Genomic DNA, 26,153 nt, shown 5'->3' on the forward strand with positions numbered 1-26,153 from the left:
ACATGCCCTCCCCTGCTCCTGGGGTGCCAGTGAGAAAGATGTAAGACAAGTGCCAGATGGTGTCGTGAGTGAGATGGTAAATGCCAAGACAGAAATCAGGCCACGAGGCAACGTGGGAGTGAGGGCTGTTCTCTCTGAAGAGACGATGAAGCCGGCCCTACTGGGGTAGGTGTTCAAGGTGGTGGAAACAGCAAGGGCAGACGCCTTGCATTTGGAACAACCTTATGGCATTAACTTCCAGAAACAGATGGCAGAAAGCAGGTCGCTGAGGGGACAGTGGAAATGAGGCTGGAATGGAAACACACTAGATGTGCTCTAGAGGGAGTGACCAGCAAGTGCAAAGGCCCTGGGGCAGAGACCTGCTGGGTATCTCCAGGAACATCGTGAAGGCCAGTGTAGCTGGGGTGGGGTGGAATGGAGAAGAGGAGAGGATGGGGAAGTGCGCAGGAAGGAAGGCTGGAAGCCACACCTCAGGCCAGGGAGCCCCTTTCTCCTCTCTTCTCCTTTTACCTTCTATTCTGGCCCAGGCCCACATACCGGAGCAGGGCTGGGACTTGTCAGTGGGCAGGAAAGGGCTTGGCCTGGGAATCCCTTCTCCACACCTACTGTGTGCTGGGGACTCTGCAGAGCTCTGGGCTCACATTAGGTCTCCCCATCCGGGTACCCTTCTGGGAGAAAACAGGCCTGAGTGTCAGGCTTTGAATGCACACCTATCTGAGCTCATAAGGGGCTGTCCCCAGGAGCTGAGAAGGCCATAGACTGGACCTGGTCCCTACCCTCTCCTGGTCTCATGCCCTTCCACCCTCTCAGACCTGACATCCTTTTAAAATAACATTTAGTCTCCTGAAGTGGATTCACAAGTAATATCACCAGCCTACACACAGAGTTTTAAAAAATCAGGGCGCCCAGGTGGTACAGTCGGTTAAGCCTCTGGCTCTTGGTTTCAGTTCAGGTCTGATCTCAGGGTGGTGAGATCAAGCCCCGCGCCTGGCTCCATGCTCAGTGCAGTCTGCTTGGGTTTCTCTCTCCCTCTCCCTTGGCCCCTGCCCCTGCTCTCTCTCTCTCAAATAAATAAATAAATAAATCTTTAAACAAAAAATCAACGCAAAGCTCCAACTACATTATAAAAGCAAGAAAGGAAAGGAATTTATAAAGTGATGCACATTTCAGGGTGTAAATGCTGGCCCAAGTCCCCCAGAAGGGGGGTGGCCAGGGGTCTGCCCAGATGCCCAGTTCCTGGAGGGTCAGAGCCCCAAATGCAGCCTGACTCCCAGTCTCTGCTGACAGGGACGCGGTTTTCCCAAGCAGGGTGCAATTCTTGGTCTATTTCCAAACGAAGCAGGACCGGATACCTTCAGCTATGGCTCAGCTGCGTTCCTGGCAATTCCATGTTTGTTCACACTGGGCTAAAAGTCCGACGTGTCCATACAAGAAACGGAGTGAAGCCCCGCCTGGGAGAATTGTAATGGGCCTCTTCTCTCCCGGAATGTTGCAGGCGCAGGAGTGGGGAGGGCCCACGCCTCAGGATTGCCACACCCCAGTCCCCAGTCTCCACCCGACTGGATTCCGATCCCTGTCCTTCAGACAACCAGACACCACCCTGCAAAACGCTACACCCTCCGAAATGCCTCCAGGGGAGGGCCACTCTGCTGACGGTTGATCTCAGTTATTGACCTTATTGAACTGGCTTTAAAAATAACCTTTAAGTTTCTTTATTACATTTCACTTAAGGCGTGACAGGGCCCTAAATCCTGCGGTCCTCTGGCCCCTCCCTTGTTCCTCTGCACCTGCCCTCCGCGGTCCAGCAGGGGAGGGTGCTGAGGCCGAACCTGGGCCCTCCCTTCCTCGCACCGCGTTCCTCCCCGCACAAAGGAGGGGTTAGTGGTCCCGGTTTACAGCTGAGGAGGGCCAGCCAGCACCCAGTCGCGGCTGCGCAGGTGGGACCTGGCTTCCCTTCCCTCTGTCTGGTGCCCACCCCCAGACCCGCTGGCTTTACCAGCTCCTGTCCACAGAGCTCCTGATGCCAGAGTTTTAATTATGTGGGTTCTGTCAACAGTACATGAATTCCACTGGCATCACTGCACTTAGAAATTAATAGCAACTCACAGAGTACAGTACATGCTCTTTGCTTTTCTAAAGACGTTGGGGGTGTGTGTGTGTTTTAATCGATTGATGCAACAAACATGTATTGAATAGCTACCTCGTGCCAAGCTTAGTGCTGGGTCCTGGGTCTGCATCGTAGAAAAGGAAATTCTACGTATAAAATTTTAACAATCAGCCTATTTAACCCTCGCAACGACCTGTCATTTGCCCCATTCTATAGATTGGGAAGACAGAAGCGCAACGAGGTGAGGCGATTTGCTGCTCGTGAAAGTCATGCCGCCCAGAAAGTGCGACTCGTGGGACGTGAGGTCTGTCCTCGTGAGCCTTGAGTGAGCGCCTACTGGGTGCAGCCGGCCACCACAAATAAACGGCTGGCCTTACACTGTAATTATAGAGAGAAGTTTCAGAGAACTGGGTAAGGTTTATGAACCGCACGTGAAAACGGACTTCCAACAGGTCATAACTAAAAAATGTCCACAAACTTGAAAAACCTAGAAAACCTGGGGCGGACCCGCTACGGAAGTTGCTGAGAGAGCTCCACCCATCCTAACAAAAAGCACGAAAACTAATACAGCTTATTTTTGAGAAACAAAAACTCCTCTAAGCTTGCTTACTAACTCCCTGCCTCATCACTCTGTCTACTCTTTTAGTGATAAGGGGGGGTCGGGCAGATCGCAACTCCCAGGCATCCCGCAAAGTAGGCGGGTCACCTTAGGGGCAACCTTTACCCGCTCAAAAATTCGTCTCACATTAGCAGTGAGGATTCGGGCGTCACCCCGAATCGTTATTTTCCTTACTCATAAGTTTAAGGCATAAGGACTTACACGTGTTACTTACTGGGTAATGAATCCCACGCTCATTAGCCCTACGGTGAGTACCAGAGTGGACCGCTGAATCAAGAGCCCAGTTCCTTTGCAGTTTATCTTATTCATTTAGTTATTTGCTTATGTCGCTTTCCATTTTATTTCTTCGTCTGGGTAGAACCGGGAACTGTAGGTCCGCCGACCGCCGTATGCAGATAGGAAGCTGGCGTCGCAAAGGCTCACGGGAGCTCCCCGCCCCTTCCGGTTTCTGCCTGGTTTGAGCTGTCGCGAGAGTTTGTCGGCCGTACGCCGGAAGCAGCTATTTGCTCCGTAGCGGCCGAAGGGGCGGGCTCGAGGGCCGAGGGAGTCTAAGCTGCTCGCGGCTCGTTCGGTGGTGCAAGATGGCGGACATCTCCCTGGACGAGCTCATCCGGAAGCGCGGGGCTGCGACGAAGGGGCGGTGAGCGGCCTTTTTTACCTCCGGGGCTCAGGATCCGTGGCCTAGCGGGGCTCGGGGCGGGGGAGGGAGCGACCCGGGAGCGACGCGGAGTGCCGTCTGCGCCCGCCCCTTGCCGCAGCCGCGCTCCTCATTGGCCCGGCCCCGCCGCCGCCGCGGGCCCGGCCGTTCGGACGTCCACACTGGCTGGAAGCGCCGTCGCTCTGGGGAAGCCGGCGGGGCTGCTGGCCGCGACGGCGGCGAGGCCCGAGCGCTCAGTTCGTGGGAGCGGCCCGGGGAGGTTGGGGGGAGGGTGGGCGTCCCGCAGAGGGAGGGGCTGCCCCCGGGGGGAGGGGTCCGGAAGGTGTCTCCGGCTCAGCCCCCTCCCCTGGGAAGACAGGCAGTCGGGTCCCGCTGCTCCACCATCTCCGCGCGGCCTTAGAGTTAGGACGAGTGAAGTTTAGCGGGGAAGTGACTTGCTCAGACTCTGCCTGTTACCGTCGAAGCTGAGACCCAGACCTTAACTTCCAAATCCTGCGTGCGCTTCCCGGCTCCGCCACCTCTATTAACACTCGCCTCAGTTGCGCGGCGTTTCAAGTTCTCTAAGCGCTTTCGTGTAACTACCGTCCCATTTGCTCTTTTCGCAACCGTACCGGCCAGGTATTAATATTTTCCCCATTTTGCAGATGGCGAGCTTGAGGCCGGGAGAAGTAGAGTGAGTGACTTGCCCGAGGCCATGAAGAGCTGAGAGTTGGGGCTGAGTGCCCTAAAGAGAGTTGGCTGAGTTGGCCTCAGGTTTGGGCAAAAAAACCCCAGGTGGGACTGGAGGTTAGAGCTTCTTGATGGTTGTAGCTCCCAGTTGTCGGAGAAGACTGTTCTGGATCTGAGTGAGGAGAAGATTTTCGGTGATGTGCCCCCAAATTTCTTCTGGACCCTTAAATATTGTTAGTCATTTCCAGCTGTATGAGCTCCGGTTCACCTGTATGAAGAAGTGGGAAGGCCGCCAGTAATTCTCCAGCACACACTGCATTAGTTCATATGTCTTTGTAAACAGGCTGTAAAGATGTTAGATACTGTTTTCTCAAACGTCATTCACTTAGCAGATATTTACTAATACCTCCTGAGTTCAGAAGCTAGAAAACATCTTTCTATTGCTAACTGAAATGTATCCCCCCACCCCCAGCTCTCATATCCACTGCACCTGACGCCACCATGTAATTCACCAGCCAGCGCTTCACCTGGGTTCTGGTTCATAACAGGCACACAGGAAGCATTAATTTGCTCAGCCATTCTCTGTGAGTAGTTCTGTCCTGGGTCTTCCCTCTAATAACTGGTGTGGAATTGGTGCTGCATCCTTTGGCCGTTTTTAAGTCTGTCTGGGTTTTATAGGTTTGCTGGACAGTGGCTGAACGAGCCAGCTTCCCAGACCATGCTCTTTCTGCAGTCACTCCCCTCAGTTCCTGACTGCAGGCGGTCTGTACTGTCTGTTGGGTCTGTACTTTCTTGGTGCCCATGTGTGCAGAGTCTGGTGTTGGGCATTGGGTGGGATCCATGGGATGAACGGGGACTGTGCAACCAGGCAGACGTGGTGCCCTAGTGGGCCTGTTGGGGTTCTGTGCCTCCCTGACAAGAGGACTTCTGAGCTGGCCCATTTCCTCATTTGTAGTAATGGTTCCTGGCCAGTGGTTGAGGAATTTAAGTATGAGAATATAAAAATGTGTATTTTAAAGTTTGTACCAGGTAGTAAGTGTTCAGCAAATGATGGCTATTGTGGATCTTTAAAGAGTAGAAGCCCAAACCCCTCCCCCAATGGGGGGGGGGCGGCGTAGGTAAGCATTGGAGCCGCAGAGTCAAACTGAAGTTTCGATTCCCTTCTCTCACTTTCCGCATAATGTTTTTGGTTGTTGGTTTTTTTTAAGATTTTATTTGAGAGTGAGAGTGCATGTAACACAAGAGGGGGGAAGGTCAGGGAGAAGCGGATGCCCTGCTAAACAGGGAGCCCAATGCGGGGCTCGATCCCAGGACCCTGAGATCATGACCTGAGCCGAAGGCAGACGCTTAACTGACTGAGCCCCCCAGGCGCCCCTCCACATGATCTTACGCAAGTTACCTAACTATTCCATACCTCTCTCGTTTATAAAATGTAGATAATATTTATTTTGTTAGATGATTGTTTAGACTAAATGAATTAATATATCTAAAGTACTTTAAAAGTATCTGATGGTTCTAAGTGTTGAGCAGATGTTAGCTATCATCATCATTATTGAAGGCTTTTAAATAAAGAAGTAACATTCCAATTTTGTGTGAGAATTTGTGAGAGAATATCGCCTTGCTATTACGTGAAAGTTGGACCGGGGGAATGTGCAGACAGAGACTGCACACTAGTTTGGCCCGCATGCTGTGTTTGGATTAAACCTTGTGGAAGCTTCGGTTTTCTTTTACTTGCAAAGCCAGTGAATACTGCATCCAGGGCATCCCTGTCAAGAACCGAAAGGTCTAAGCTAATTTCAGTGAACAGCTGTCATTTTCTACAGTAACTATATTCTGTCTTACATGGTTCCTGGAAGAACTCTGCCCTTCCTGGGAACCATGGAATGGCATTGCATGGAGGTCCCCGGGAGAACTTTGTGCTTGATCATTTAAGTAGAACCAATGATCTCCAAAAACTTTCTTCCTCTTAGTGAAAATAGCAAAAGAACCCCGGATGTGTAAATAACGTGTTTCCCCACAGGTCGTGGAATGTGCTTGTTCTTTAGAGAAGCCATCCTGTTTTGTGTCCGTCACACCTTGTAAGTCAAGAACGGGGTCGTTACCATTATTATTACCTGGCCCCCCAGTTAATAGTCTAAATGTTTTCCGTGATTAATGTGAAAACAGAGAAAGGGAGAGTTTTGAGTGGTACTTCACTCAGCCATGGTGAGGCGCTGTCCTTCCCCATGCCCAGCGCAGCTCTGGTGACTTCAGTTGCCTGAGACCCATGGATGAGTCTCCCCAGAACAGCACAGGGCACCAACTGTAGTGCCAGCCTGTTCCTGTTGGTTTTTTCCAGAAGCTGTGAGCGTACCGCTGGTCAAGTTGGCAGAGTCGCCCACAATGGTTTGATTTGTTAGGCTCTCAGATGTTAGCTGTCTGTCCACTGGCACCTCCTAGTTAGAGAAGGTTCATCTCCGGTGGGAGGCAGCCTTCGTGGGAAGGCTGGACCGTGAGCATGGTGGGGTTGAGCAGCTCTGGCCCGGATGCCCTGCCAAGGGAGTCGTTGGAACCATGGGGAAAGGGGTTGGTCAGCTTTTCAGTTCAGGCCAGGGCTCTGGTCCTGGTACTCATTGGTTGTTTCCTTGTTGAAATAAGAGAAAGGAAATGTAGACCTAAAGCAGAGAGGAGGAAAATTACTTGTTATGTAACTTGGAGGGGAAGAAATAGGATTGAAAACATCTGCACAGGACCCTCTTGGAGGGTAGGGGTTGGTGTCTTGTTTGCCTGTATCTGTAAAGCACCGAGTTCAGGACTGACTCTCCGTAACAGAATCAAACTGTGTTTTCTCCTCGTAAAGGTGGCCTCAGCACACGTTAACTAACCCAGAGACCCAGTGGATTAAAATCTGCTTTATAGTAATAATAATCCGGGGCTCCCCTCAAGGGCCTGAACCCTTCAGACTAGACATCTGTCCAGAGCCAGCTCTGGTTGGGGTCTGGCGGAGAGCGCTAGGTTCCAGTGGGGGCCCTGGCCCTCTCCCCCACAGCGCTCTTCCAGGACCCCGTGGAGCACCTAGCCGGGCCCTGCCACCAGGGCGGGGGGTGCATCGCTTCGGTGCGGCCGGCTGGGGCAGTGCAGAGACTCGTTCCAAACCTCCTGTGCCTCTCTGCCAGCATTGACTGAGGCCCGAAGTGCAGAATGTGTTTCAGGAACATCAGATAGTGTGCAGTGGGAGGTGAGGCTGCAGGCAGGAGCTGGGGCCAGACCAGAGGCTCTGCTGAGGGGTTGGGCTTTGTGAGGGAGCCCTCGGCAGTCCTTGGAACAGGAGGGTAACACCACGAACTCTGTGTTTTGGAGACCCACTCCTAGCAGGAGTGTTTATTTGAAAAATTCCTGATGACTAATGCCTGCCTTGTACCCAGCGCTGCTGCCTGCTGGGATGAATAGCCGTCTTTTCATGCAAGAGGAGGAGCAGCGATTATAAAAAGCCTGAACACTGAAGCCCCTAAAGCTGTTCATGAAAGGAGTTGAAAGAACTGGTGTAACCGGGAACTGAATGCCTCGAATGGAGGGGAAGTGGCCTACGCACGCTCCTGCACCCCAGCCACATCCCCTCCCTCCTCCACGTGGACCTGTTGTGCTGTTCAGATAGAGAAAAAAGACCAGCGCAAGGCACCTGGGCCGTCTTTCTGGCCAGACCAGCAGTGTGGTCTGTGGGTTCCGAGTGGGCCCACTGGGCCGTCCTCGGTGGGTGTGCGCTCACCCTCTGGCCGCCAGAACGTGTGCTGTGACCCTGGGTGACAGGGTCCTAAGCTGTTCCTTAGCCTGGGGACAGTATGCCCCCCAAACTCTTCAAGTTCTGGTCGTGGTTTTTGACCCATGCTTTGGTTATATATGACTAGATACGGGCAAGTCCCGTGCGGCCTTCTGCGGGACCTCATCTGTGAACTGGATTACAGTCTCATTCTCACAGTTGGGAGGGTGAGAGGAGGATGTCCAGGGGGGCCCTGTAGGGCTCTTGACACTTAGTGGGTGCTCAGGACGGGAAAGCTCTTGGAGCCTTTTTTCATCCACCAGGCGAGGAGATGCCGGGTGTACCCCAGAGAGGCCCCTCGCGCTGGTGGGAGATGCGGGTTTGGAGGCAGACCCTGTGGTTCCGCACAGTAAGGGCCTCAGCCGCAGTTGTGTCCAGGGCTCGACTGCCCCAGGGAGGGCACGGACCGCAGAAGTGCTGAGGGGGCAGTGAGGGAACGCTCTTGAGGGCAGGGCGCTGCAAGCTGTGGGCCGCGGTGGGCGCTGTTCACGTGACCTGGGGCCCGCTCGGCTCTTCCCAAGCCCGCTGGGCCTCCTCTAAGCCCTCTCACAGCCATACGGGGGTCTGATTGTGTGCGGCGTCCCCAGAGACTTGGTCCTTCCCCTCCTGGAGCAGGAGTGCTCCTACCATGCTCTTTTTGGTGACTTGATCCCAGCCCAAGGCGTCTGGCTTCAGAGAGGTCCCATGCATAGTACGTGAATGGTTTTATCTGGAGGGCTCTTCACTAATGCTGGTTTCGTCCGGATCTGGACAGTAAATGTTGATCAAAATCCTTTTCCCCAGTTTTTTTTTTTTTTATAATACACCTTTTTTTTTTTTTAAGATTTTATTAATTTATTTAACAGAGATAGAGACAGCCAGCGAGAGAGGGAACACAAGCAGGGGGAGTGGGAGAGGAAGAAGCAGCCTCCCAGCAGAGGAGCCTGATGTGGGGCTCGATCCCAGAACGCTGGGATCACGCCCTGAGCTGAAGGCAGATGCGTAACGACTGCACCACCCAGGCGCCCCCTTTTCCCCAGTTTTATGAGTAGGCCTTCAGTAGTAGTTCCTGGTCTGAACTGATAGCTTGTTGCATTTCTCTGATGGGCATCATCAGCAGATGTAGGGAGCGGAGAGCATTAAAAAAAAAAAAAAAAAAAACAGCAGGGTTCCCTCACCTGCTAGTTGGTCCTGGGGATAGGCCTTTATTAGGAAGTTTGTGTGCCCTCCAGAAATTCCAGGGGCCTCTCAAGCAGCTGTGGGTTTCAGCAGCACTACAGAGCATAGCCCCACTATTGTCAAAGCCTCGCAGACCATGAAACCAAGGGTGGGCCGCTCCAGGGGCGGGTGGGTGCTGTTTGCCACACGCACCCATTTCCCGCTGCCTAATTGTGCTTACTGAACTCCCTAAACACCCCATTCCTTTTGGCCTTGCTTTTTTTTTTTTTTTTTTTTTTTTTAAACCCACTCCTTTATAGGAGAAAATAGGACAGGGACCAGCAAGTAGGGCACCTCCCGCCCCTACCTTAAACATAATCTGACCAATTCTGTAAATGACCCTTGCTCTCTCTCTCCCACCCAGTTCTTGTGTAGACCCACTGGAAAGTATTTAAATCCTAAAGTAATTTGCTGTTTTTCAAAGAAAAACGGTCTGTGCATCACTGCCTTCGGCAGTCTTGTGGACTGGAGGCGGCCGGTGTTTGCACTGGCCAGAGGATAACAAGATGACGGTCTGGATTTGCCTTTACTGGTACCTCGGGTGTGCTCCTGCTGTCAGCACAGGAGCTGGTGGGCAGTCTCCCTGCAGTCAGTTGGGGGCAGGTGAGGCAGTAGGCGCATCTGCTGAGTTGCCCAGGGTGCAGGAGGCCTCGGGGGAAGGCTGGACACAGATGTGGGAAACCATAGAGGAACTTGTTTGTTCGGTACAGTTTTGCCTTCTGACACTAGGTCAGAGATTCTGAACTCTGCTGTCATCCAGGATCACCTGTGGGGTCAAGAATGCAGATGCCCAGGCCCTCACCTGGATTTTAGATTCAGTAGCTGTGGGGTGGGGTCTGGACAGCTGTGGTTTTAAGCGGTTCCTCAGGAGTTTCTAATGCTCAGCCAGGGTTCAACACCACTTACAAAGCACTGGGCCCATTCTCCCCCTTTCCAGTCCAGTGGGGAAGGGAAAACAAGCAGATGTGGATATAGGCACAAAGGAGGGTTGTCCTGGAAGAATCAGAGAGGGACGGTTCCCCAAGAGGAGATGTTGCCTTGGGAGCCGGAGTCCCCGAGCAGGGCACCCGCTGTTCGAGTAGTGGTGGCAGCTGGAGCAGAGAGGCCTTGTGGTGTGGTGGGCAGGTGGGGCGAGGGAGCGACCTGCAGACCCCAGGAAGGACTTGGACTTGTACTTTCCTCGCAAGCCACCGAAGGGCCAACAGAGGAACCCCACAAGCAAATGGGCCTGTTTAATGGAGTTTAGTTCATTTCCAGTCTTACCAGTTTCTGAATTTGGCATTCTTGGTGGTGGTGGTGAGTGTGATAAATACATACTTGGTTTTGGGGCGCCTGGGTGGCTCAGTCGTGAAGCGTCTGCCTTCGGCTTGGGTCATGATCCCAGGGTCCTGGGATCAAGCCCCACATCAGGCTCCCTGCTCGGTGAGCCTGCTTCTCCCTCTCCCTGCTGCTCCCCCTGCTTGTGCTCGCGTGCTCTCTCTCTCTCTCTCTGTCAAGTAAATAAATAAAAATCTTATAAAAAAAAATTTATAGTCTTATCCCTGGTTTCTGGCACACAGTTCCTAAAACTCATGGGAGTTTCCTGAGTTATAAGGGTAGTAGGGGCATCTTTTGTTCTAATGAGGAGTTGCCTGATGGGCCCCTGGATAGCTTCAGGACGGGGGCTGGTTGCCAGAAAGACCTTGGCAGGATTAGTTGGAACTTGGAGCCCTACCCCACTCCCCACCCCACAACCTCCAGGGAGGGGAGAGGGGCTGGAGATTGAGTCAGTCATCAATGGCCAGTGATTCAGTCAACCTTGCTTACATAATGGAACCTCCTTAAAACCCCCTATACACTGGAATTTGGGGAGCTTCTGGGTTGGCGAACACAGTTACATGCTGGGAGGGTGGTGCACCCAGAGAGAACATGGAAACTTCACACCCCTTCCCCTGTACCGCACGTCTCTCTTCCATTTGACTGTTTCTGGATTGTATCCTTTACAATAAACTGATAATAGTAAATAAACTGTTTTTGCTGAGTTCTGTGAGCCATTCTAGCAAATTCTCGAACTTGGGGGGGGTGGGTCCCCTCAATTTTTGTTAGTCTATCAAAAGTGTGGGAAGCCCAGGACTTGGGACTGACGTCCGAAGTGAGGGGAGTCTCGTGGGATAGCCCGTAACCTGTGGGGTGTGCGCCGACTCTGGGTAGTAGTGTCAGAATTGAATTGTAGGACACCCAGTTGGTGTCCAGAGAGTTCAAGAACAGTTGATGTGAGGGAAACACCCACACCTTTGGTGTTTGGAAACAATTGAGTGACTGTTTTGTTTTCTGTCAAGTCCTTGTGTCTTCAGTCTGTTAGTGGGCTAGCTCCTGCTCCCAGCCCGGGGTGGGGGGCTGTCTGCCGGCACCGGAGGCCTGGGCTGCCAGGAGCCGGCTGGACACCCTTTGGTAATCATTTCCTCTCCAAGCCCGTTAGGCCCACCTCACAGGGTGCTGAGGGGGTGACAGAGCACGGCCGTGGAAGAGCTTTGGAAACTGAAGTTGCTCTTCAGATGTGTGGGATTGGGATATTTGGGGGATATGCTTTTTTTTTTTTTTTTTTTTTTTTTTTTTTTTTTTTGACTAATGTCATTTGTAGGTTATTGTCCCTAATGGTGTCTCAGAACACCTGGTCTAGGGAGCAAAACAGTCTTACCTAAGTGACAGAAACCACCAGGCCATTCTTCCTGATTTTCTTTTCAAGGCAAAGTTAAAAGCCATAAACTGGGAGAGAAGTTTCAATATAGGTTTACCTGTTTCCCCAGACCGCGAGCAGATTTCTGGTTTCTCCAGGAACCCCCCTGTTCGCAGTATTACGACAGCTCTGCTTCCACGGGCTGCTGTTGATTACCCAGATCTGCTCAATACTGCAATTTTTACTTGCAGTCTCCATGCCAGACCAGGAGTCGGAGGTGTTCGGTCTCGTGTTGGGATCCAGCAGAGCCTCCTCAGCCAGCCGGCCCGCACGGCCACCTTCCAGCAGAGGTTTGACGCCCGGCAGAAGATTGGTCTCGCGGACGCCCGGCTCAAGCTGGGGGTCAAGGATGCCCGGGAAAAGCTTTTGCAGAAAGATGCTCGGTTTCGGATCAAAGGGAAAGTGCAGGATGCCAGAGAGATGCTGAACTCGCGCAAGCAGCAGAGCGCGGCGCCCCAGAAGCCCCGCCCGGTGGCCGATGCCCGCGAGAAGATCAGCTTGAAGCGGAATCCCCCAGCCACCTTCGTGAGCCCCCCCATTGGGACCGTGACCCCTGCCCTGAAGCTCACCAAAACCATCCAGGTAGGTGTGGCTCTTGCCCGCTTTCCTGGGGAGCCAGGAACAGGTGTAGGTTCAGGCAGGGAGCGGGGGCCAGGAGTGATGGGGCAAACGGCAGTTCTCCCGAGGGTTTGTATGGTAACCGGATGGGGGAGGCGAGGTTTTGATCCAGTTTTATGGAGGAGAAAAGGGGCTTCAGAAAAAGTAAGTGACTTTCTGCAGTGAGCCAGCGATGCAGGGAAGAGAGGGGAAAGGACGAAATGCTTGTGGGGCGTGTGCTCAGTGGCCAGCGCTTCACACACAGGACCTTATTTATCTCTCCCTGCAATTCAGGGACCATCGCCCCAGTTTTTAAAAGACTCTTGGGCTCAGGGATGTGAATTATTGTGCCCAGAGTTAACATAGCCGTCAGTGGGAGGCCCAGGGGAGGACCTGGCCCCCCGTCCAGGCTCTGGCCGCTTGCACAGCTGCCGAAGGAAACGAAAACAGTATTAATGTTCACAGTGACTTCGGTAACAGGAGCAGCAGCAGCTGCGAACATTTATTGAGCCAGGTTCGTTGAGCAAGATGACAAGGCTTTCTGTCACTCCTGCTTTGGGCACGAGGCGCCCTGGAGGTTACCACGGGCCTCAACTGAGTGCCACCGTATTTCAAGTTCAGTGACTCCTTTCTCATGGAGAACACGTGTGGACCCCCTGGGATGGATCACGGTCTCTGTGTGTTTCTAGGTTCCCCAGCAGAAGGCCATGGCACCACTCCACACCCATCCTGCTGGAATGAGGATCAATGTTGTCAATAACCACCCGGCCAAACAGGTGAGAGAGCAAGAACGTGTGTATGTGGGCATGAGTGTATGCGTGCAGTGTGTACGTGTAAACGTGCATGCACTCTCATGAGCTCCGCTGGGTGGATTAACTGAGCCCTGGCCCGAGGTTCCCAGTGTGAAGAATTGGAGGGGATTACATTTGGCTTTTTGCAGTTTATGAGTTTTTTTAATTTTTTCAAGGATTTATTTATTTTAGAGAGTGTGTGCGAATGGGGGAAGGGGCAGAGGGAGAGGGAGAGAGAGAACCCAAGTAGATCCCCTGTCTGGCACGGAGCCCACAACCCTGAGATCGCGACCTGAGCCAAAACCAAGTGTCAGATGCTCAACCAGCTGAGCCACCCAGGAGCCCCTGCAGTTGATGAGTTAAAAAAAAAAGGGGGGGGGCGCCTGCGTGGCACAGCGGTTAAGCGTCTGCCTTCGGCTCAGGGCGTGATCCCGGCGTTATGGGATCGAGCCTCACATCAGGCTCTTCCTCTATGAGCCTGCTTCTTCCTCTCCCACTCCCCCTGCTGTGTTCCCTCTCTCGCTGGCTGTCTCTCTGTCAAATAAATAAATAAAAATCTTTAAAAAAAAAAAAAAAACTTACAGTGGTGGTGGGTATATAAGGGGCAGAGAGGCAAATTGAGTGTCTTCTATTTTTTGTTATTAAAGCAGTATGTGCAAAAAAAATTAGTATATGCTTAATATAGAATATTTGCAAAATAGAGAAAGAATCAAAAGGAAAAAGTTACTCATGCTCCTGCTCTCCAGAGCCAACTGCTGTTGAAATTCTGCCCTGGCTCCTTTCTCTTTTTTTGGTTTTTTGTTTTGAAGCGTCATTATTGTTTAGTTAATGCCCTAGTTGGAGTTGTGTGTGTGTTATTATATTATTATCTAATTCTGTGTTCTTCTATTTTACTTTATAATTTAAGCACTTCTGCGATTCACATTTACTCTAAACGTTTTTAATAACTGCATAATCCATTGGTTGATGTTCCAGTTAGAGGCATTTCCCTCTAATTCTCACTGTTAGAAATCCTTCCGTGAACATCGTTGTGGCTCAAGCTCTTTCTGGGGGTTTGGCTGTATTTCTGTAGGCCAGACTGCCGAGGATGCACTTTCTAAACCAAGATTATAAACACCTGTTTTAAGGTGTTTCTAGGTGTTGCCCGCTTACGGAAAGGTAATTCTCGTGGACCTGGAGGTTGCAGCGCTTTTGTTGGGCCCTTGTGGGTAGCGAGCCGGCCTGTGAGGATGTGACTCCCAGGCCAGTCTCCCCTGTGGCCCCTTCTCCCTCCAGCAGCCAGCTCCACGGGTCTTGCTGTTCTTGCCCCAAATGTCCTTTGAGGGACCGCAGGCCACTTTAGCTTTTCTTGGTTTCTTTTCAGAACGTATATGATTTGGAGGAAGATGATGACCCTGTAGCTCCTGTTCCTAGTAAACAGATGAAATTTGCAGCCTCGGGCGGCTTTCTCCACCACGTGGTAAGGCGTTTTATGTTTTATCAGGTGGATGGGAGAGCTGGTGGGGAGTACGGCCTTTCAATTCAGAAATATTTCTTCGTGTGGGTCAGAAGATTTGCAGAAGTGCTGATGCAGTCCCTGGTTTATACGCGCTGAGAGCACGGTGTCCCGGGCTGTGCTCGGGGCACCACGGCTAGTGAACTGCAGAGCTGCGACCTCCGGTTGCTGTTTGAGACCCTGCACGGGGAACGTGAGATCCCAGAGGAGGGAATCGCATTTTCTTTCCCTTGAAAGGGCAGGATGTTCTGCGTGTTCCCTTCCCTCCGTCGTCAGCAGCTCCGGCCCCATTCTTGATACCGGATCCCCTCAGTCGGTGTGTTAGCCGGAGTAAGCAGAGCCTTGCACGTGCGCTCCACCAGGGGCAGCCTGCACACCAGGCAAGCTGGCCAGACTAGGCTGCTGGGTAGATCCCATGCAGAGAAGGAGTGAGAGCAGTATCTGGGACCATCAGGGTGGCCAGAAGCAGTAGGTATAGCCCATGTCAGGGAGGGCAGCCAGGGGCACTCAAGCCAAGTGCCTTTGTTTGGCCTTCAGAGACCCAAAGACTCTTTTTGTCATTGCGTTGAATGTGGACCAATTTCCTGGTTACCGCTGAAGTACTTAAAGTGCTGCGTGAAGCCGAATGGTGCCGATTTGTTACAAGGGGCTGAGCCTTTGCACTGGGTTGAACTGCTAAGGTCTGCTACCAAGGGAGGGGTCAGCTGGCTCAGTTCCTGGCTCCCTTGACTTGAAAGAATGCGGTTTTTGTGTTAACTAACTTAAGATTCCTCTTTGCTCCTACCTGGTAAGGTGGGTGCTGTTATTCTGTCATACAGGTGAGGGACCAGGCACAGAGAGATTAAGATGTTTTCCGTATCCCCAGCTTATAAATAGCAGATCTAAGAGTCAGGCTTATGCAGTCGGCCTCCCGGGCTGCATGTATCATACTGTGCTGGCTGTCGGTAATCAGAAAGTAGCTTGAGAAACGTGGGGTCCTGCATGAGGCGGACATTTTGTTTGATTTGGAGAAACTGGTGAAGCAGCTCTGCCCCACACTCGGCCTCTGCGGCTGCTGCATCCCTCCCTCCTTCTGGAGTCAGCACCTGGCAGGCACTGTTTGAAATCAGCAAGGCCACCTGCCACTTCAGCCTCATCCATCCTTTTCCTCAGACACATGCGTACCAAGGAGTTTCCTGGTTTATATTTCCAAGGGACCACATCCCGGCTTAGGGGGAGCAGGGGAGGGAGGGAACCGTCTGTGCTGGTCTGCACGGCCGACTCTGCCAGCATGTCCTTCACAGTCTGGGAGCCGATCAAGCCAGGGCTGTGCATGGTGCCTTTGTGTGGCAGAAACAAGGACCAAGAAGCTGGGAGTCCGGACCTTCTGAAGAGTGGGTTCTTCTGCCAGGCCAACTCAGAGTGGATGATCGGCCCATTGTGATAGAAACCTATCTGGGAATGAACTTGACTCTAAGCTTTTGGCCTTCTGATTGGCCCCAAGTTGTAGGGTTTTCCTAAAATCTCAGTGGTCTGGGTAGGTCTGTGGCTCCAGGTCAGGCCTGCGGGGAAGTTTCTTACGAGGGGCTTCCTGCACTGGAGCGTGGCTTCTGTAAGCGTGTGGGCAGACCGCGTGTCTCTCCCCTCCCGCCCCTCCCTTGGGGGGAGTCACTGGCAGCCTTTTTGGCTCCAGATCTCTAATGGAGTTGGGGAGCTGGGAGGCCTTGGGGGTAGGGGTTGTCAGCCCCGTAGGGCTTGTCTCTTACCTTCTCTCTAGCGTCACAGATTCCTGTCTGCCTCTTTGTTTAGGCCGGACTGAGCAGTTCCAAGTTCTCCATGTCCAAGGCCCTCCCGCTCACCAAAGTGGTTCAGAATGATGCATACACTGCTCCTGCCCTCCCCTCCTCTGTTCGGACAAAAGCCTTGACCAGCATGTCTCGGACACTAGTGAACAAGGAGGAGCCCCCCAAAGAGCTGCCGTCTGCTGAGGTAAGGTGAAGGAGAGGGAGCGACCGCCCCCGCTGAGAGCCGGCCTGTGCTGGGGGGGCAGTGTGTTGTGTGACCCCTGTTGCGTCCTCACAGCACTTCCGTGAGGTGGGCGTTACCACCGCCATTTTACAAATGAGCAAACCAAGCCTCAGTGACCTCTGCCCTCCACATGCTTGCGGGCAAGTTGGGGAAAGCGAGCTGCAGGCGGAGCAACTCGTGATAGACCAGTGGTCTGCCTGAGGAGAGCTGCTGGGAGCTCTGAGGAAAGAGCATTTGATTCTCCTGGGCAAGTCGGGAAGGCTTTAAGGAGAAAGTGTCACCTGAGCTGGGTGGGTCTTGACACGGGATTGGCATTCCATGCAGAGGCTCAGAGGCCTGTGAGTGTCGGGCATATCTCGGAGCTGATGAGAGTTTCGGGCCCTGAGCGTCGTGGTGGGGCACGATTGTGACAGGCTCTCTAGGGGGCTTTCCTCTGCGCCCTCCTGGTCACTCGCCGGGAGTGCGTGCTGCTGCTGAGCGCGGAGCTGCTGTCTGATTCTGCTCTTGTCTGGCAGCCTGTCCTCAGCCCTTTGGAAGGCACCAAGATGACCGTGAACAATCTACACCCTCGAGTCACGGAGGAAGACATCGTGGTGAGTACTGTGTCCTTCCAGAATTTTAGATCTCAAACCACGTCTGTGTCAAGGGGCCCCAAGACCACACCCCCCCAGGTTCACTGATTCCCTAGGACTCATGGGACTTCTCATAGAGTCATGTGAGGGCTGAGGTTTATTACAGGATACAGAGCAAAATCAGCAAAGGGAAAGGCTCGTGGGGCAGAGGCTGGGGGAATCCAGGTGCAAATTTCTGGATTTCTCCCTGAGTGGAGTCACACAGAATGCACCTTATTCCCCCTAGCAACGATGTGTGATGCGTGAAACCAGGGAACTCATTACAGACTCAGTGCCCAGGGTCTTTACAATGAACTAGTTGTGTGGGCACTCTGCCCCTGTACACCAGCATTCCAGACTCCCAGGGCGGAAGCAGGTGCTCAGCATCAACCACGCTGTTTGCATAGATTAGGCTCAGTGAGCCACTCTTACACCAATTTAGGGTGGTGGGAGCCCTCCCCAGTTCCAGGTTGCCAGACACCAGCCAAGATCCAGCCTTGGAAGCAGATCTTTCAAAAGATAGCAGTCAGGCTGGCTGTGTTAACCCTGTTCTTCACAGCATTAAACCAGGGCCAGGGCATGGTGCTGGATGGGTCTCGAGTGGGATCCTCTAGTCCCGTGGTTCACAGCCCTGTTGTTCCTGGTGATTCCAGGGTAAAGGGAATGAGATAGATTGGTGTTATCTGGTAGTTGGCCCCTCTGTATTGCCCTGGTCTGTCCTGTCCCGCCCTTAGCCACGGGCAAAATCTAAAGCTCGTAAGGACAGGGCCAAATGCAGCCAGGACTTCTCTTCTACCTTACTTTCATGTAGGCACCAAAAAAACCTGCTATTAATCTGAGGTCCAGGTGCCCTTTCTACTGCGAACTGTCAGATGACAGAAGGCACGCACCCGGACTCCAGGCACTCTCTGCAGCTGGGTTTCGGGTTCCGTAACAGCCCATAAGGGCCACCTCGTTTGACAGTGGTTTTAATTATGAAACACCAGTGCTGTGTGATAGCTTTGAGAAGTAAGCAGGCTCGCCAGCAAATGGTAACGCAATGGGGACTGTAGCCTACTTTGTCTAATAGTTCACAAGGTAATAGAGAGTTAAAACACATTTTTTCCCTGACTCCGCAGGTAGTAGTAGCTGCCACTTACCGAGCACGTACTGTGTGGCAGTACTCTGTAGGCAGGAAGATACAGAGTAGGGGGAGCTGCCCGCCTGTGGTGAGCACGGAGAGCGACCGCGGCAGAAGCCGCCCTCCTCCTTTCCCCACATGGGTAATGTTTAGAGAACGACAGTAATAAAATTGGGGTCACACTTAGTATTCGGTTCCATATCTTTGTTTTGGTATTTAACATTTTTCACTTTATCATGAAAAACACATCATTTCCGTGACCTCTTCAGAAACCTTGCGAAGGGAGTCGCAGGTGAGGACATGGCGTGGCTGCTGGCCGGCGTCTGTGCTCCGTCTCCACATTGTCTTCCTTCTCCGGCCTCCCCTCCTGCCCTGTACAATGAGGCGGGGGCGTCAGGGGACACACGCCTACGGAGCACTGCCCTACAAATGCCTCCAGTTGAGCTTTCGGCAGCCCCGGGAGGAAGGCGAAGCCATTCCTTTTTTCTTTTTCTTTTCTTTTTTTTTTTTTTTTTCCAGAAGAGCAGACTCGTTGTCAGAAAGGTTGAACGACTTGCAGGCTCCCTGGGGCCATGTTAACCCCGCCTTTAATGAGCCTGCGTGTTCCTGCGCATGACCGGGCCACAGAGAAATTCTGTAACCGTTATCCTTGTGGAGAAAGTGGGTGCCGAAGCAGGAAAACTTTGGGGGTGCCTTGCTGAAGGACACGGGGACTCCAGGGCAGACCCGTTTCTGGCTGCCAGCTCGGCTTGTCCCCTTACCTGGTCCCACATCAAGAGGCCTGCGGATGTCCCAAGGACACCGCCTAAAACAGCGCCTCCCGAAATCCTGGGCCCTGGGCATATTCAGCTGGAGCGCAGCTGCCGGTCTACTCAGAGCTCTTTGGGGTGTGTGGACGGCAGGCAGGCAGGATAAGGGCCCTAAAGTCTACAACCCTAATCCCTCCTGTTCTTTGCAGGAGCTTTTCTGTGTGTGTGGAGCCCTCAAAAGGGCTCGGCTGGTCCATCCTGGCGTAGCAGAGGTGGTCTTTGTGAAGAAGGACGATGCCATTACTGCATATAAGAAGTATAACAACAGGTGTTTGGACGGTAAGTCAGGGAGAAAGCAGCCACCTCCCCTTCCTACTGCTCACTGTGGGGCAGCAGGCCTTAGAGCGAGGCCTTCCTCTGAGCTGGGTGGGAGGACTCCTGGCACATCGTCCGTCTGGATAGAAGGTTTCCCGCGCACCAAGAACAGACGAGCGTGTGCAGTCCCCTGAGCTGCCTGTTTTACAGGGCCCTGGCTTGTCACCCAGCCCTAGGACTTCAGTCTAGTGAGCAGAGAAACACCATTTCTCCACGGCTGCTTCTCTTAAGAGGTCCTCCCGGGGAAACCAAAAGTCCTAGCCGCGTGCTCCCTGATGTTGGTCTGATCACTGCTCGGACACAGGTTCCTCAAAGGCCTGAAGCCTTGTCTAACGGTTGTCAGCCCCTGGGTGAACGCTGCTCCTCAGGAGTAAGCTGCTCATTTTCCTGGGCTCCGAGTCACATGGTCTGTGTCAGGACGGCCTGTGGAGAGCAGCTCTGTCTGGTGCCCCTTCCGTCTGCTGATTAGTTCTTTCAGTGTTTACTGAGGACCGTTGTGGCCCAGGGACCCGAGCTAGAGATGCAGACACTAATGTAACACCGTCACTGGGGCTTTGATTTGCGTTCCCTGCTGGTGAGTGATGCTGAGTGTCTTTCATGTGCGTAGTCACCTATGTCTTGGAGAAATGTCTATTTGGACTCTTTGCCCAATTTTTTAATTAATTTTAAAAGAATTCTTTTTTTTTTAAGAATTCTTTATATATTCTTGGGGCGCCTGGGTGGTTCAGTCGTTAAGCGTCTGCCTTCGGCTCAGGGCGTGATCCCGGCGTTTGGGGGATCGAGCCCCGCATCAGGCTCCTCCGCTGGAAGCCTGCTTCTTCCTCTCCCACTCCCCCTGCTTGTGTTCCCTCTCTCGCTGGCTGTCTCTATCTCTGTCGAATAAATAAATAGAATCTTAAAAAAAAAAAAAAAGAATTCTTTATATATTCTTAATTTGTCTCTTACCAGATAACTGATTTGCCAGTATTTTCTCCCATTCTGTAGGTTGTCTTCCCCTCTTCCTTTTGATCTATGCATTTACAGCTGGGTATTTTTCTCTTAGCAGTGCTTTAGCTGCGTGCCATGAATTTTGGTATGTTGTGTCTTTATTTCCACTCATCTCAAAGTATTTTCTGAATTCCCTTGTGATTTCTTCTTTGACCCATTGGTTATTTAGAATTGTTTTGTTTAATTTCCATGTATTGGTGAATTTGCCAAATTTCCTTCTGTTCCATGAGTGTTTAAGGAGAGTGTGTATTTTGCTGCTGGTAGATGTCGGTTAGGTCTAGTTAGTTCATAATGTTTGACTCTTCCCTTTCCTTGTTGATCTTCTGCCTGGTGGTTCTAGCCATTACTAAAAGCGAAGTATTGAAATCATCATCTATGATTGTTTATTTCTTTCAGTTGTGTTAGTTTTGCTTTTTGTATTTAAGGGTTTAATGTTAGTTGTATATTTGTATGTGTATGTGTTAGCTTATATATGTTTATGATTGCTTTCTCTCCTGGGGGACTGACCCTTTGACCATTGCAAAATGACCTTTGTCTCAGGGCGCCTGCGTGGTTCAGTTGTTAAGCATCAGCTCTTGGTTTCGCCTCAGGTCATGATCTGGCGGTCGTGGGAGTGAGCTTGTTGAGCTCCGAGCTCTGTGTGGAATCTGCTCATGATTCTTTCTGCTTCTCCTCCCCGCCCCCCTCTCTACTCACATGCGTGTGTGCGCGCACGTACTCTTTTTCTCTCTAAAATAAAATCTTATAAAACAAAACAGTGACCTCTGTCTCTACATAACATTTTTTAAAGTCTATTTTGTCTTATATTAGTATAGCAACTTTAGCTTTCCTAGGGTTGCTGTTTGGGTGATATATCTTTTTCTATCCTTATACTTTCAACCCTTTGCACCTTTGACACTAAGGCGTGTCTATAGATAACATATTGTTGGATCTTTCTTTTCTTTTTTTAATCCAGTGTGACCATCTCTGCCTTTTGGTTGGGTTATTTAATCCATTCCCATTTAATGTAGCTTTTTTTTTTTTTTTAAAGATTTTATTTATTTGGCAGAGCACGAGTGAGAGCACAAGCAGGGGGAGCAGCAGGCAGAGGGAGAGGGAGAAGCAGGCTCCCCGCTGAGCAAGGAGCCTGATGTGGGACTCAGTCGCCAGACCTTGGGGTTTTGACCTGAGCCGAAGGCAGATGCTTCACTGACTGAGCCACCCAGGGGTCCCATTTTTCACTATAATTTTTGAGTCACTACCTTAGTGGCTGTTGAAGGGTTTACAGGGTATGTTGTAGCTCACCAGAATCTATTTCAGATACATGTTAAATTAATTCCAGTGAGGTATTAGAAGTGTTACCCCTATATGGCTCCATTCCCCTTCCCCCTTTTTCTGTGCTACGATTGCTCTACTTCTCACATGGTGTGTAGCATAGCCGAACAGTCAGTGCTTGGAGCAGTTAATCTTCACAGACCAAGTGGAAGCCTGTGTGTTCACTTTTGAATTTTTTCTTTCCTTTTTTTTTTTTTTTTTTTTTTTAAAGATTTTGTTTATTTATTTGTCAGAGAGCTCAAGCAAGGGGAGTGGCAGGCAGAGGGCGAGGTAGGCTCCCTCTGAGCAAGGAGCCTGATGCGGGACTCGATCCCAGGACCCTGGAATCATGGGATCATGACCTGAGCCGACACTTAATCAGCTGAGCCACCCAGGCGCCCTTGAATTCTTTTTTCGCTTAGTTTCGTTGCATAAACATTTTCCTTTACCACCTCACAAATGAGTTTAGACAGTCACGCTGAGTTCACATTCTCCCTTCCTTCAGCTCTCCTCTCCTGCTCGAAGTGAGGTCTGGGGGCGCCTGGGTGGCTCAGTCGTTAAGCGTCTGCCTTCGGCTCAGGGCGTGATCCTGGCGATCTGGGATCGAGCCCCGCATCAGGCTACTCTGCGGGAAGCCTGCTTCTTCCTCTCCCACTCCCCCTGCTTGTGTTCCCTCTCTCGCTGGCTGTCTCTGGCTGTCAAATAAATAAAATCTTTAAAAAAAAGAAAAAAAAGAAGTGAGGTCTGTTGCCACTTTGCTTTTTGGTGCCATCCCTTGCTGAGGTTTCATGGACTTCATACCCTAGAGTTCCCAAAGCCTGGCAACCCCATCCCCTGTTCCCTGTCCCCCTTCGTGGAGCCAGAGCTGCCAGCAGTGGGGGCTTTGACCCCCTGGTGATGGAGGTGGAGCCCTTGTCCTTTTGTCTCATCGCAGAGTCTTTTCTTTTTTGGTTTTTCAGGGCAACCCATGAAGTGCAACCTTCACATGAATGGGAACGTTATCACCTCAGACCAGCCCATCCTGCTGTAAGTTCCAAAGGTAGCAGTGCTGGGGGGCCGGTGCTGGGGGCCGGGTGGAGCTTTTCTCCTTGCTTACTCTGTGGGATTCTCTTCATCCTGTGGAGAAACGGGCCTGCGTCAGCGCTTTCCTCTCTCCCATTTCCTCTGCGCTGATGGCAGGTGGACCGTCGGGGTGCTGCGTTGTGTAGGGTGACCTGCCGTTTCTGCAGGGGATTGACTGCACGGGGCTAGCGTTCAGACCTCGTTCTCAGCTTATAATATAGAAATGCCTGCGAAGAGAGTGGAAAGCAGGCCAGCTGTGTCTGTGCGCTGTGGGCACCATCCAAGTGAATGGGAGATGCCCCTCCTCATCCGGGACGCTGGCGGAGGTGGTGCCTGCCGCCGGCCCTCGTTTATGACACACGCCTGCGCGCGCGTGCCTGGCCCAGACTGAGGCTGTTGTGGAGCCTGAGATGCGTGAACTGTAGGTTGGCAGGATGTCCTTTTGTAGACAAGGAGGTAGAACCTCAGGAAGATACTAGACTTGCCAGGGTGGGTGGGGCAGGCGGACTTTGCAAGTTAGAAAGACCAGAATTTGAGACTCAGATATTGAATTGTCTGAGTTGGACAAGTGTTTTAAGCTGCATTCCAGGAATAAGTTGGATTCTGGAAAATGTAGATTTTATGACCTCGTACGTTTGGGAGCCTTTGGGCTAAATAGAGTGAAGTCAGTTTCTTGACTTCCAGACTTCTCCAGATATGTAACAAACTGATGTGTAGGTGACCGTGTCATGGGCATGCAGCGTTTCCTGAAGTTAAAATCCCAGATCACTATGCGCTGCATTTCGGTTTTGTCCTTTGCAGATTAAAAAATGATGGATTTGGTACAAAATGTCATGAGATCAGGGGCTACAGAAAGCATTGTGTTCAGCACTTAGCTTTCATAACAGAAACGGTGGGTTCCCTCCCTATCTGAAGGAAAACTGACAGGGATTTTGACTTTTCTCTGCTCTCCACAGACGGCTGAGTGACAGCCCCTCAGTGAAGAAGGAGGGTGAGTTGCCTCGTAGGGTGAATTCTACCGCCTCATCCAGCCCCCCTGCCGAAGTGGACCCTGACACCATCCTGAAAGCGCTCTTCAAGTCTTCAGGGGCCTCCGTGACTACACAGCCCACAGAATTCAAAATCAAACTTTGAGTGGGTGGGGGGTGAGGCAGCCGGGAGCCGGGGGCAGAGGAGGGTGGCTCTGTTTCCTAGAGCAAAGCTTGTGACCAATGGGCCGTCGGACTGGAGGCCCCTGAGCGCGGTAGAGTCGCCGGGGGTAGAGCGCTTCCTCACTGGACGGGACCCACCTTTCTGTGTTGTGTTCTGCCCTGTGCTCTTCTGTACGTTAACATTTCGTGTAGTCTGTTTTTTCTCCCTCCACCTCATCACCAAGGTAGGCTTGTGTTGCTCAGAGTGTCTCTCCCCTCATCTCAGCCCCAGACTGATTTCTTGTCTGAAAATGGTACCCTAGGTTCTCTGGATGGCTTTCTTGTGGCCCCATGGAATGCAGGGCAGGGGCCTCTGTGAAGGACACTTTTTTCTCTGGGAGGCAATGCCTCCCTTCCTCTTTTTTAAACTTTCAGACGAAGTGGGGAGTGGGAACCCCTGCCCTCCTGGGGGAAGCCAGGTCGTTCAAGAGCTGCAGCGCTCACCTGCCTGGTCATCGCAGGTGGCCTGGGCGGGGATTGGGCCACAGCCCTCCTGTCCTCTCACCACGATCGGCTCTAGACAGTGTTGTGGTGTGGAGAGGGCCGTGTGGCAAGGGTAGGTGAGGCTGCCGCTCTGCTGGGAAAAGCATTCCCAGCCCTTGCTGTGCTGTCTCCAGCGGCTCAGTCCGTTCTCGAGTTGACGTTTTCCCTCTCCTTGCGTCCTGCTGTGTGCCCCCCCCCCAGCTCTCAGCCTTCCGCGTCTCGTTGCCAGGAGGGGCGTGCATCGTCAGCCCTTCCAGTTTTCACCGGGCATGGCGCTCCTCACACCTGGTTTGGGTGTAAATGTCAGCTCTCCGCTAGTTGCATTTGTTTTTAAAGGTCTGCCTCTTGTTCTGTGACACTGAGGGTCTGGGGGATTATTTGGATGGGAGAGGTTAGTTTGCTCCTGGCTCTTCTTTTCTGGCCTCAGATGCCTGCAGGACAATAGGGATGCTGAGAGAGGCACAGATCCGGCTGCCACTGAGGGGCGCTGTTCCCAGGATTGTGACTGACCCGTCTGTCCATGACCAGAGGGGTCTTTGCCTGCCTTGGCAGTGAAGGGCGCAGGGAGTGCCGGGTGGTAGGGAGGGCGTGGAGAGAGCGGAGCAGCCCTTCCAGGTGAGCTGGTAGGCTCTTCCCTCAGCGTGGTTCCAGGTGGTGGGGGCAGAACTGTAGCCACCAGGGGCAGCCCCTGAATAGCAGGACAGCAGGACTCCACAGGCCTCCTCGGTCTCCTGCTGCCTTGTTGGGACTGCAGAGGGGATCCAGGCTGGCAGAGCCGGAGCAGGTTGGGCCGCAGGGCTCGGGGGGCTGTACGGAATGAGTAGCAAGCGAGTGCTGTGACAGGCGTGAGTCTAGAAAGTAGAGGGCACCTGAGACACTAAGAGCCTTTCGTGGCCTGCTTGGGACCAGCCCAGTGAAGAAAAATCTGGAAACCCATGTTTCCAGAGTTCTGTCTGTAAGCAGGAAGGACCCAGGCTTTGAACACCGCTCAGTCCCCCAGCTCTAAGGCTGCTCAGGCCTTGGAAGTCAGTGGAAGGTACCCGATGGTGCTCCGCCTTCTGGTTCTTTGAAGAATGCTGCTTTCATTCCCTTGTTCCCTTTCCCCCTTTGAACAGGTGCAAACTTAGTTCTTCTCAGCAGCTGGAAGACATTCCTCCTACACTTTCCCCTTCCTGATCCATGAGAGCACCTACAAGGCAGTAGGACCTGGCTTCTCAGGTTCTGGGGCAGTGGGATCACTGCTTGGACTCTGCTTCAAGTAGGGATGATAAGTATCCTGCCTGCATGGCTTTCCCCTCCTCCCCCCCCCCCCCCGGTCCCATGCCAGGCTGCTCTGGCGTTCACAGAGTTCATTGAGCCCCGCCGCAGCCTCCCGGCCGTCTGGACCCTGTCCGTTGGATAGCCGTATGGTACATTGCAGGGTGGAGCCTGTTTGCCTCCCCTGCTCTACAGGGTGTCGTCATGGGAAATGGAAGAGAAGGTGGTGGGCCGATGCTTGCGTCCCTCTCCACCTCCCACCCCTCCGCATTCCTCATGTGTATCTCTTGTTGAAAAGGAGAGGAAGAGACAATAACGGATGGAGGAGACTGTATGTTACTTACCCATTTCTGAATAAATATTTGTTATTCCTA

General features: G+C 52.3%; 1 protein-coding gene and 1 non-coding gene across 2 annotated transcripts; one reads left to right on the forward strand and one right to left on the reverse strand.

Moving 5' to 3' along the window:
- The first annotated feature begins 2,328 nt into the window (after positions 1 to 2,328).
- Positions 2,329 to 26,153, forward strand: POLDIP3 (DNA polymerase delta interacting protein 3). The gene is made up of 9 exons (XM_026479489.4): positions 2,329 to 3,366; positions 11,954 to 12,344; positions 13,049 to 13,135; positions 14,514 to 14,609; positions 16,434 to 16,613; positions 17,168 to 17,245; positions 19,342 to 19,471; positions 22,747 to 22,813; positions 23,806 to 26,153. Exons 1-9 carry the CDS (start codon positions 3,308 to 3,310, stop codon positions 23,981 to 23,983), a joined length of 1,266 nt encoding a protein of 421 aa, XP_026335274.1. The 5' UTR covers positions 2,329 to 3,307; the 3' UTR covers positions 23,984 to 26,153.
- Positions 2,768 to 2,917, reverse strand: LOC113241822 (U12 minor spliceosomal RNA). The gene has a single exon (XR_003311727.1). It is a non-coding gene; the product is annotated as a U12 minor spliceosomal RNA (small nuclear RNA).

This window comes from Ursus arctos, unplaced genomic scaffold, assembly GCF_023065955.2.
Source record: "Ursus arctos isolate Adak ecotype North America unplaced genomic scaffold, UrsArc2.0 scaffold_21, whole genome shotgun sequence".
Lineage (NCBI taxonomy): Eukaryota > Metazoa > Chordata > Mammalia > Carnivora > Ursidae > Ursus > Ursus arctos.

What these genes read in the sequence shown, in the direction of transcription:
- POLDIP3 (XM_026479489.4), top strand. Translation starts at nt 3,308, where the DNA reads ATGGCGGACATCTCCCTGGACGAGCTCATCCGGAAGCGCGGGGCTGCG. An exon ending in AAGAGCTGCCGTCTGCTGAG is followed by an intron (nt 16,614 to 17,167) that starts GTAAGGTGAAGG and finishes CTTGTCTGGCAG; the next exon opens with CCTGTCCTCAGCCCTTTGGA. An exon ending in TCAGACCAGCCCATCCTGCT is followed by an intron (nt 22,814 to 23,805) that starts GTAAGTTCCAAA and finishes TGCTCTCCACAG; the next exon opens with ACGGCTGAGTGACAGCCCCT.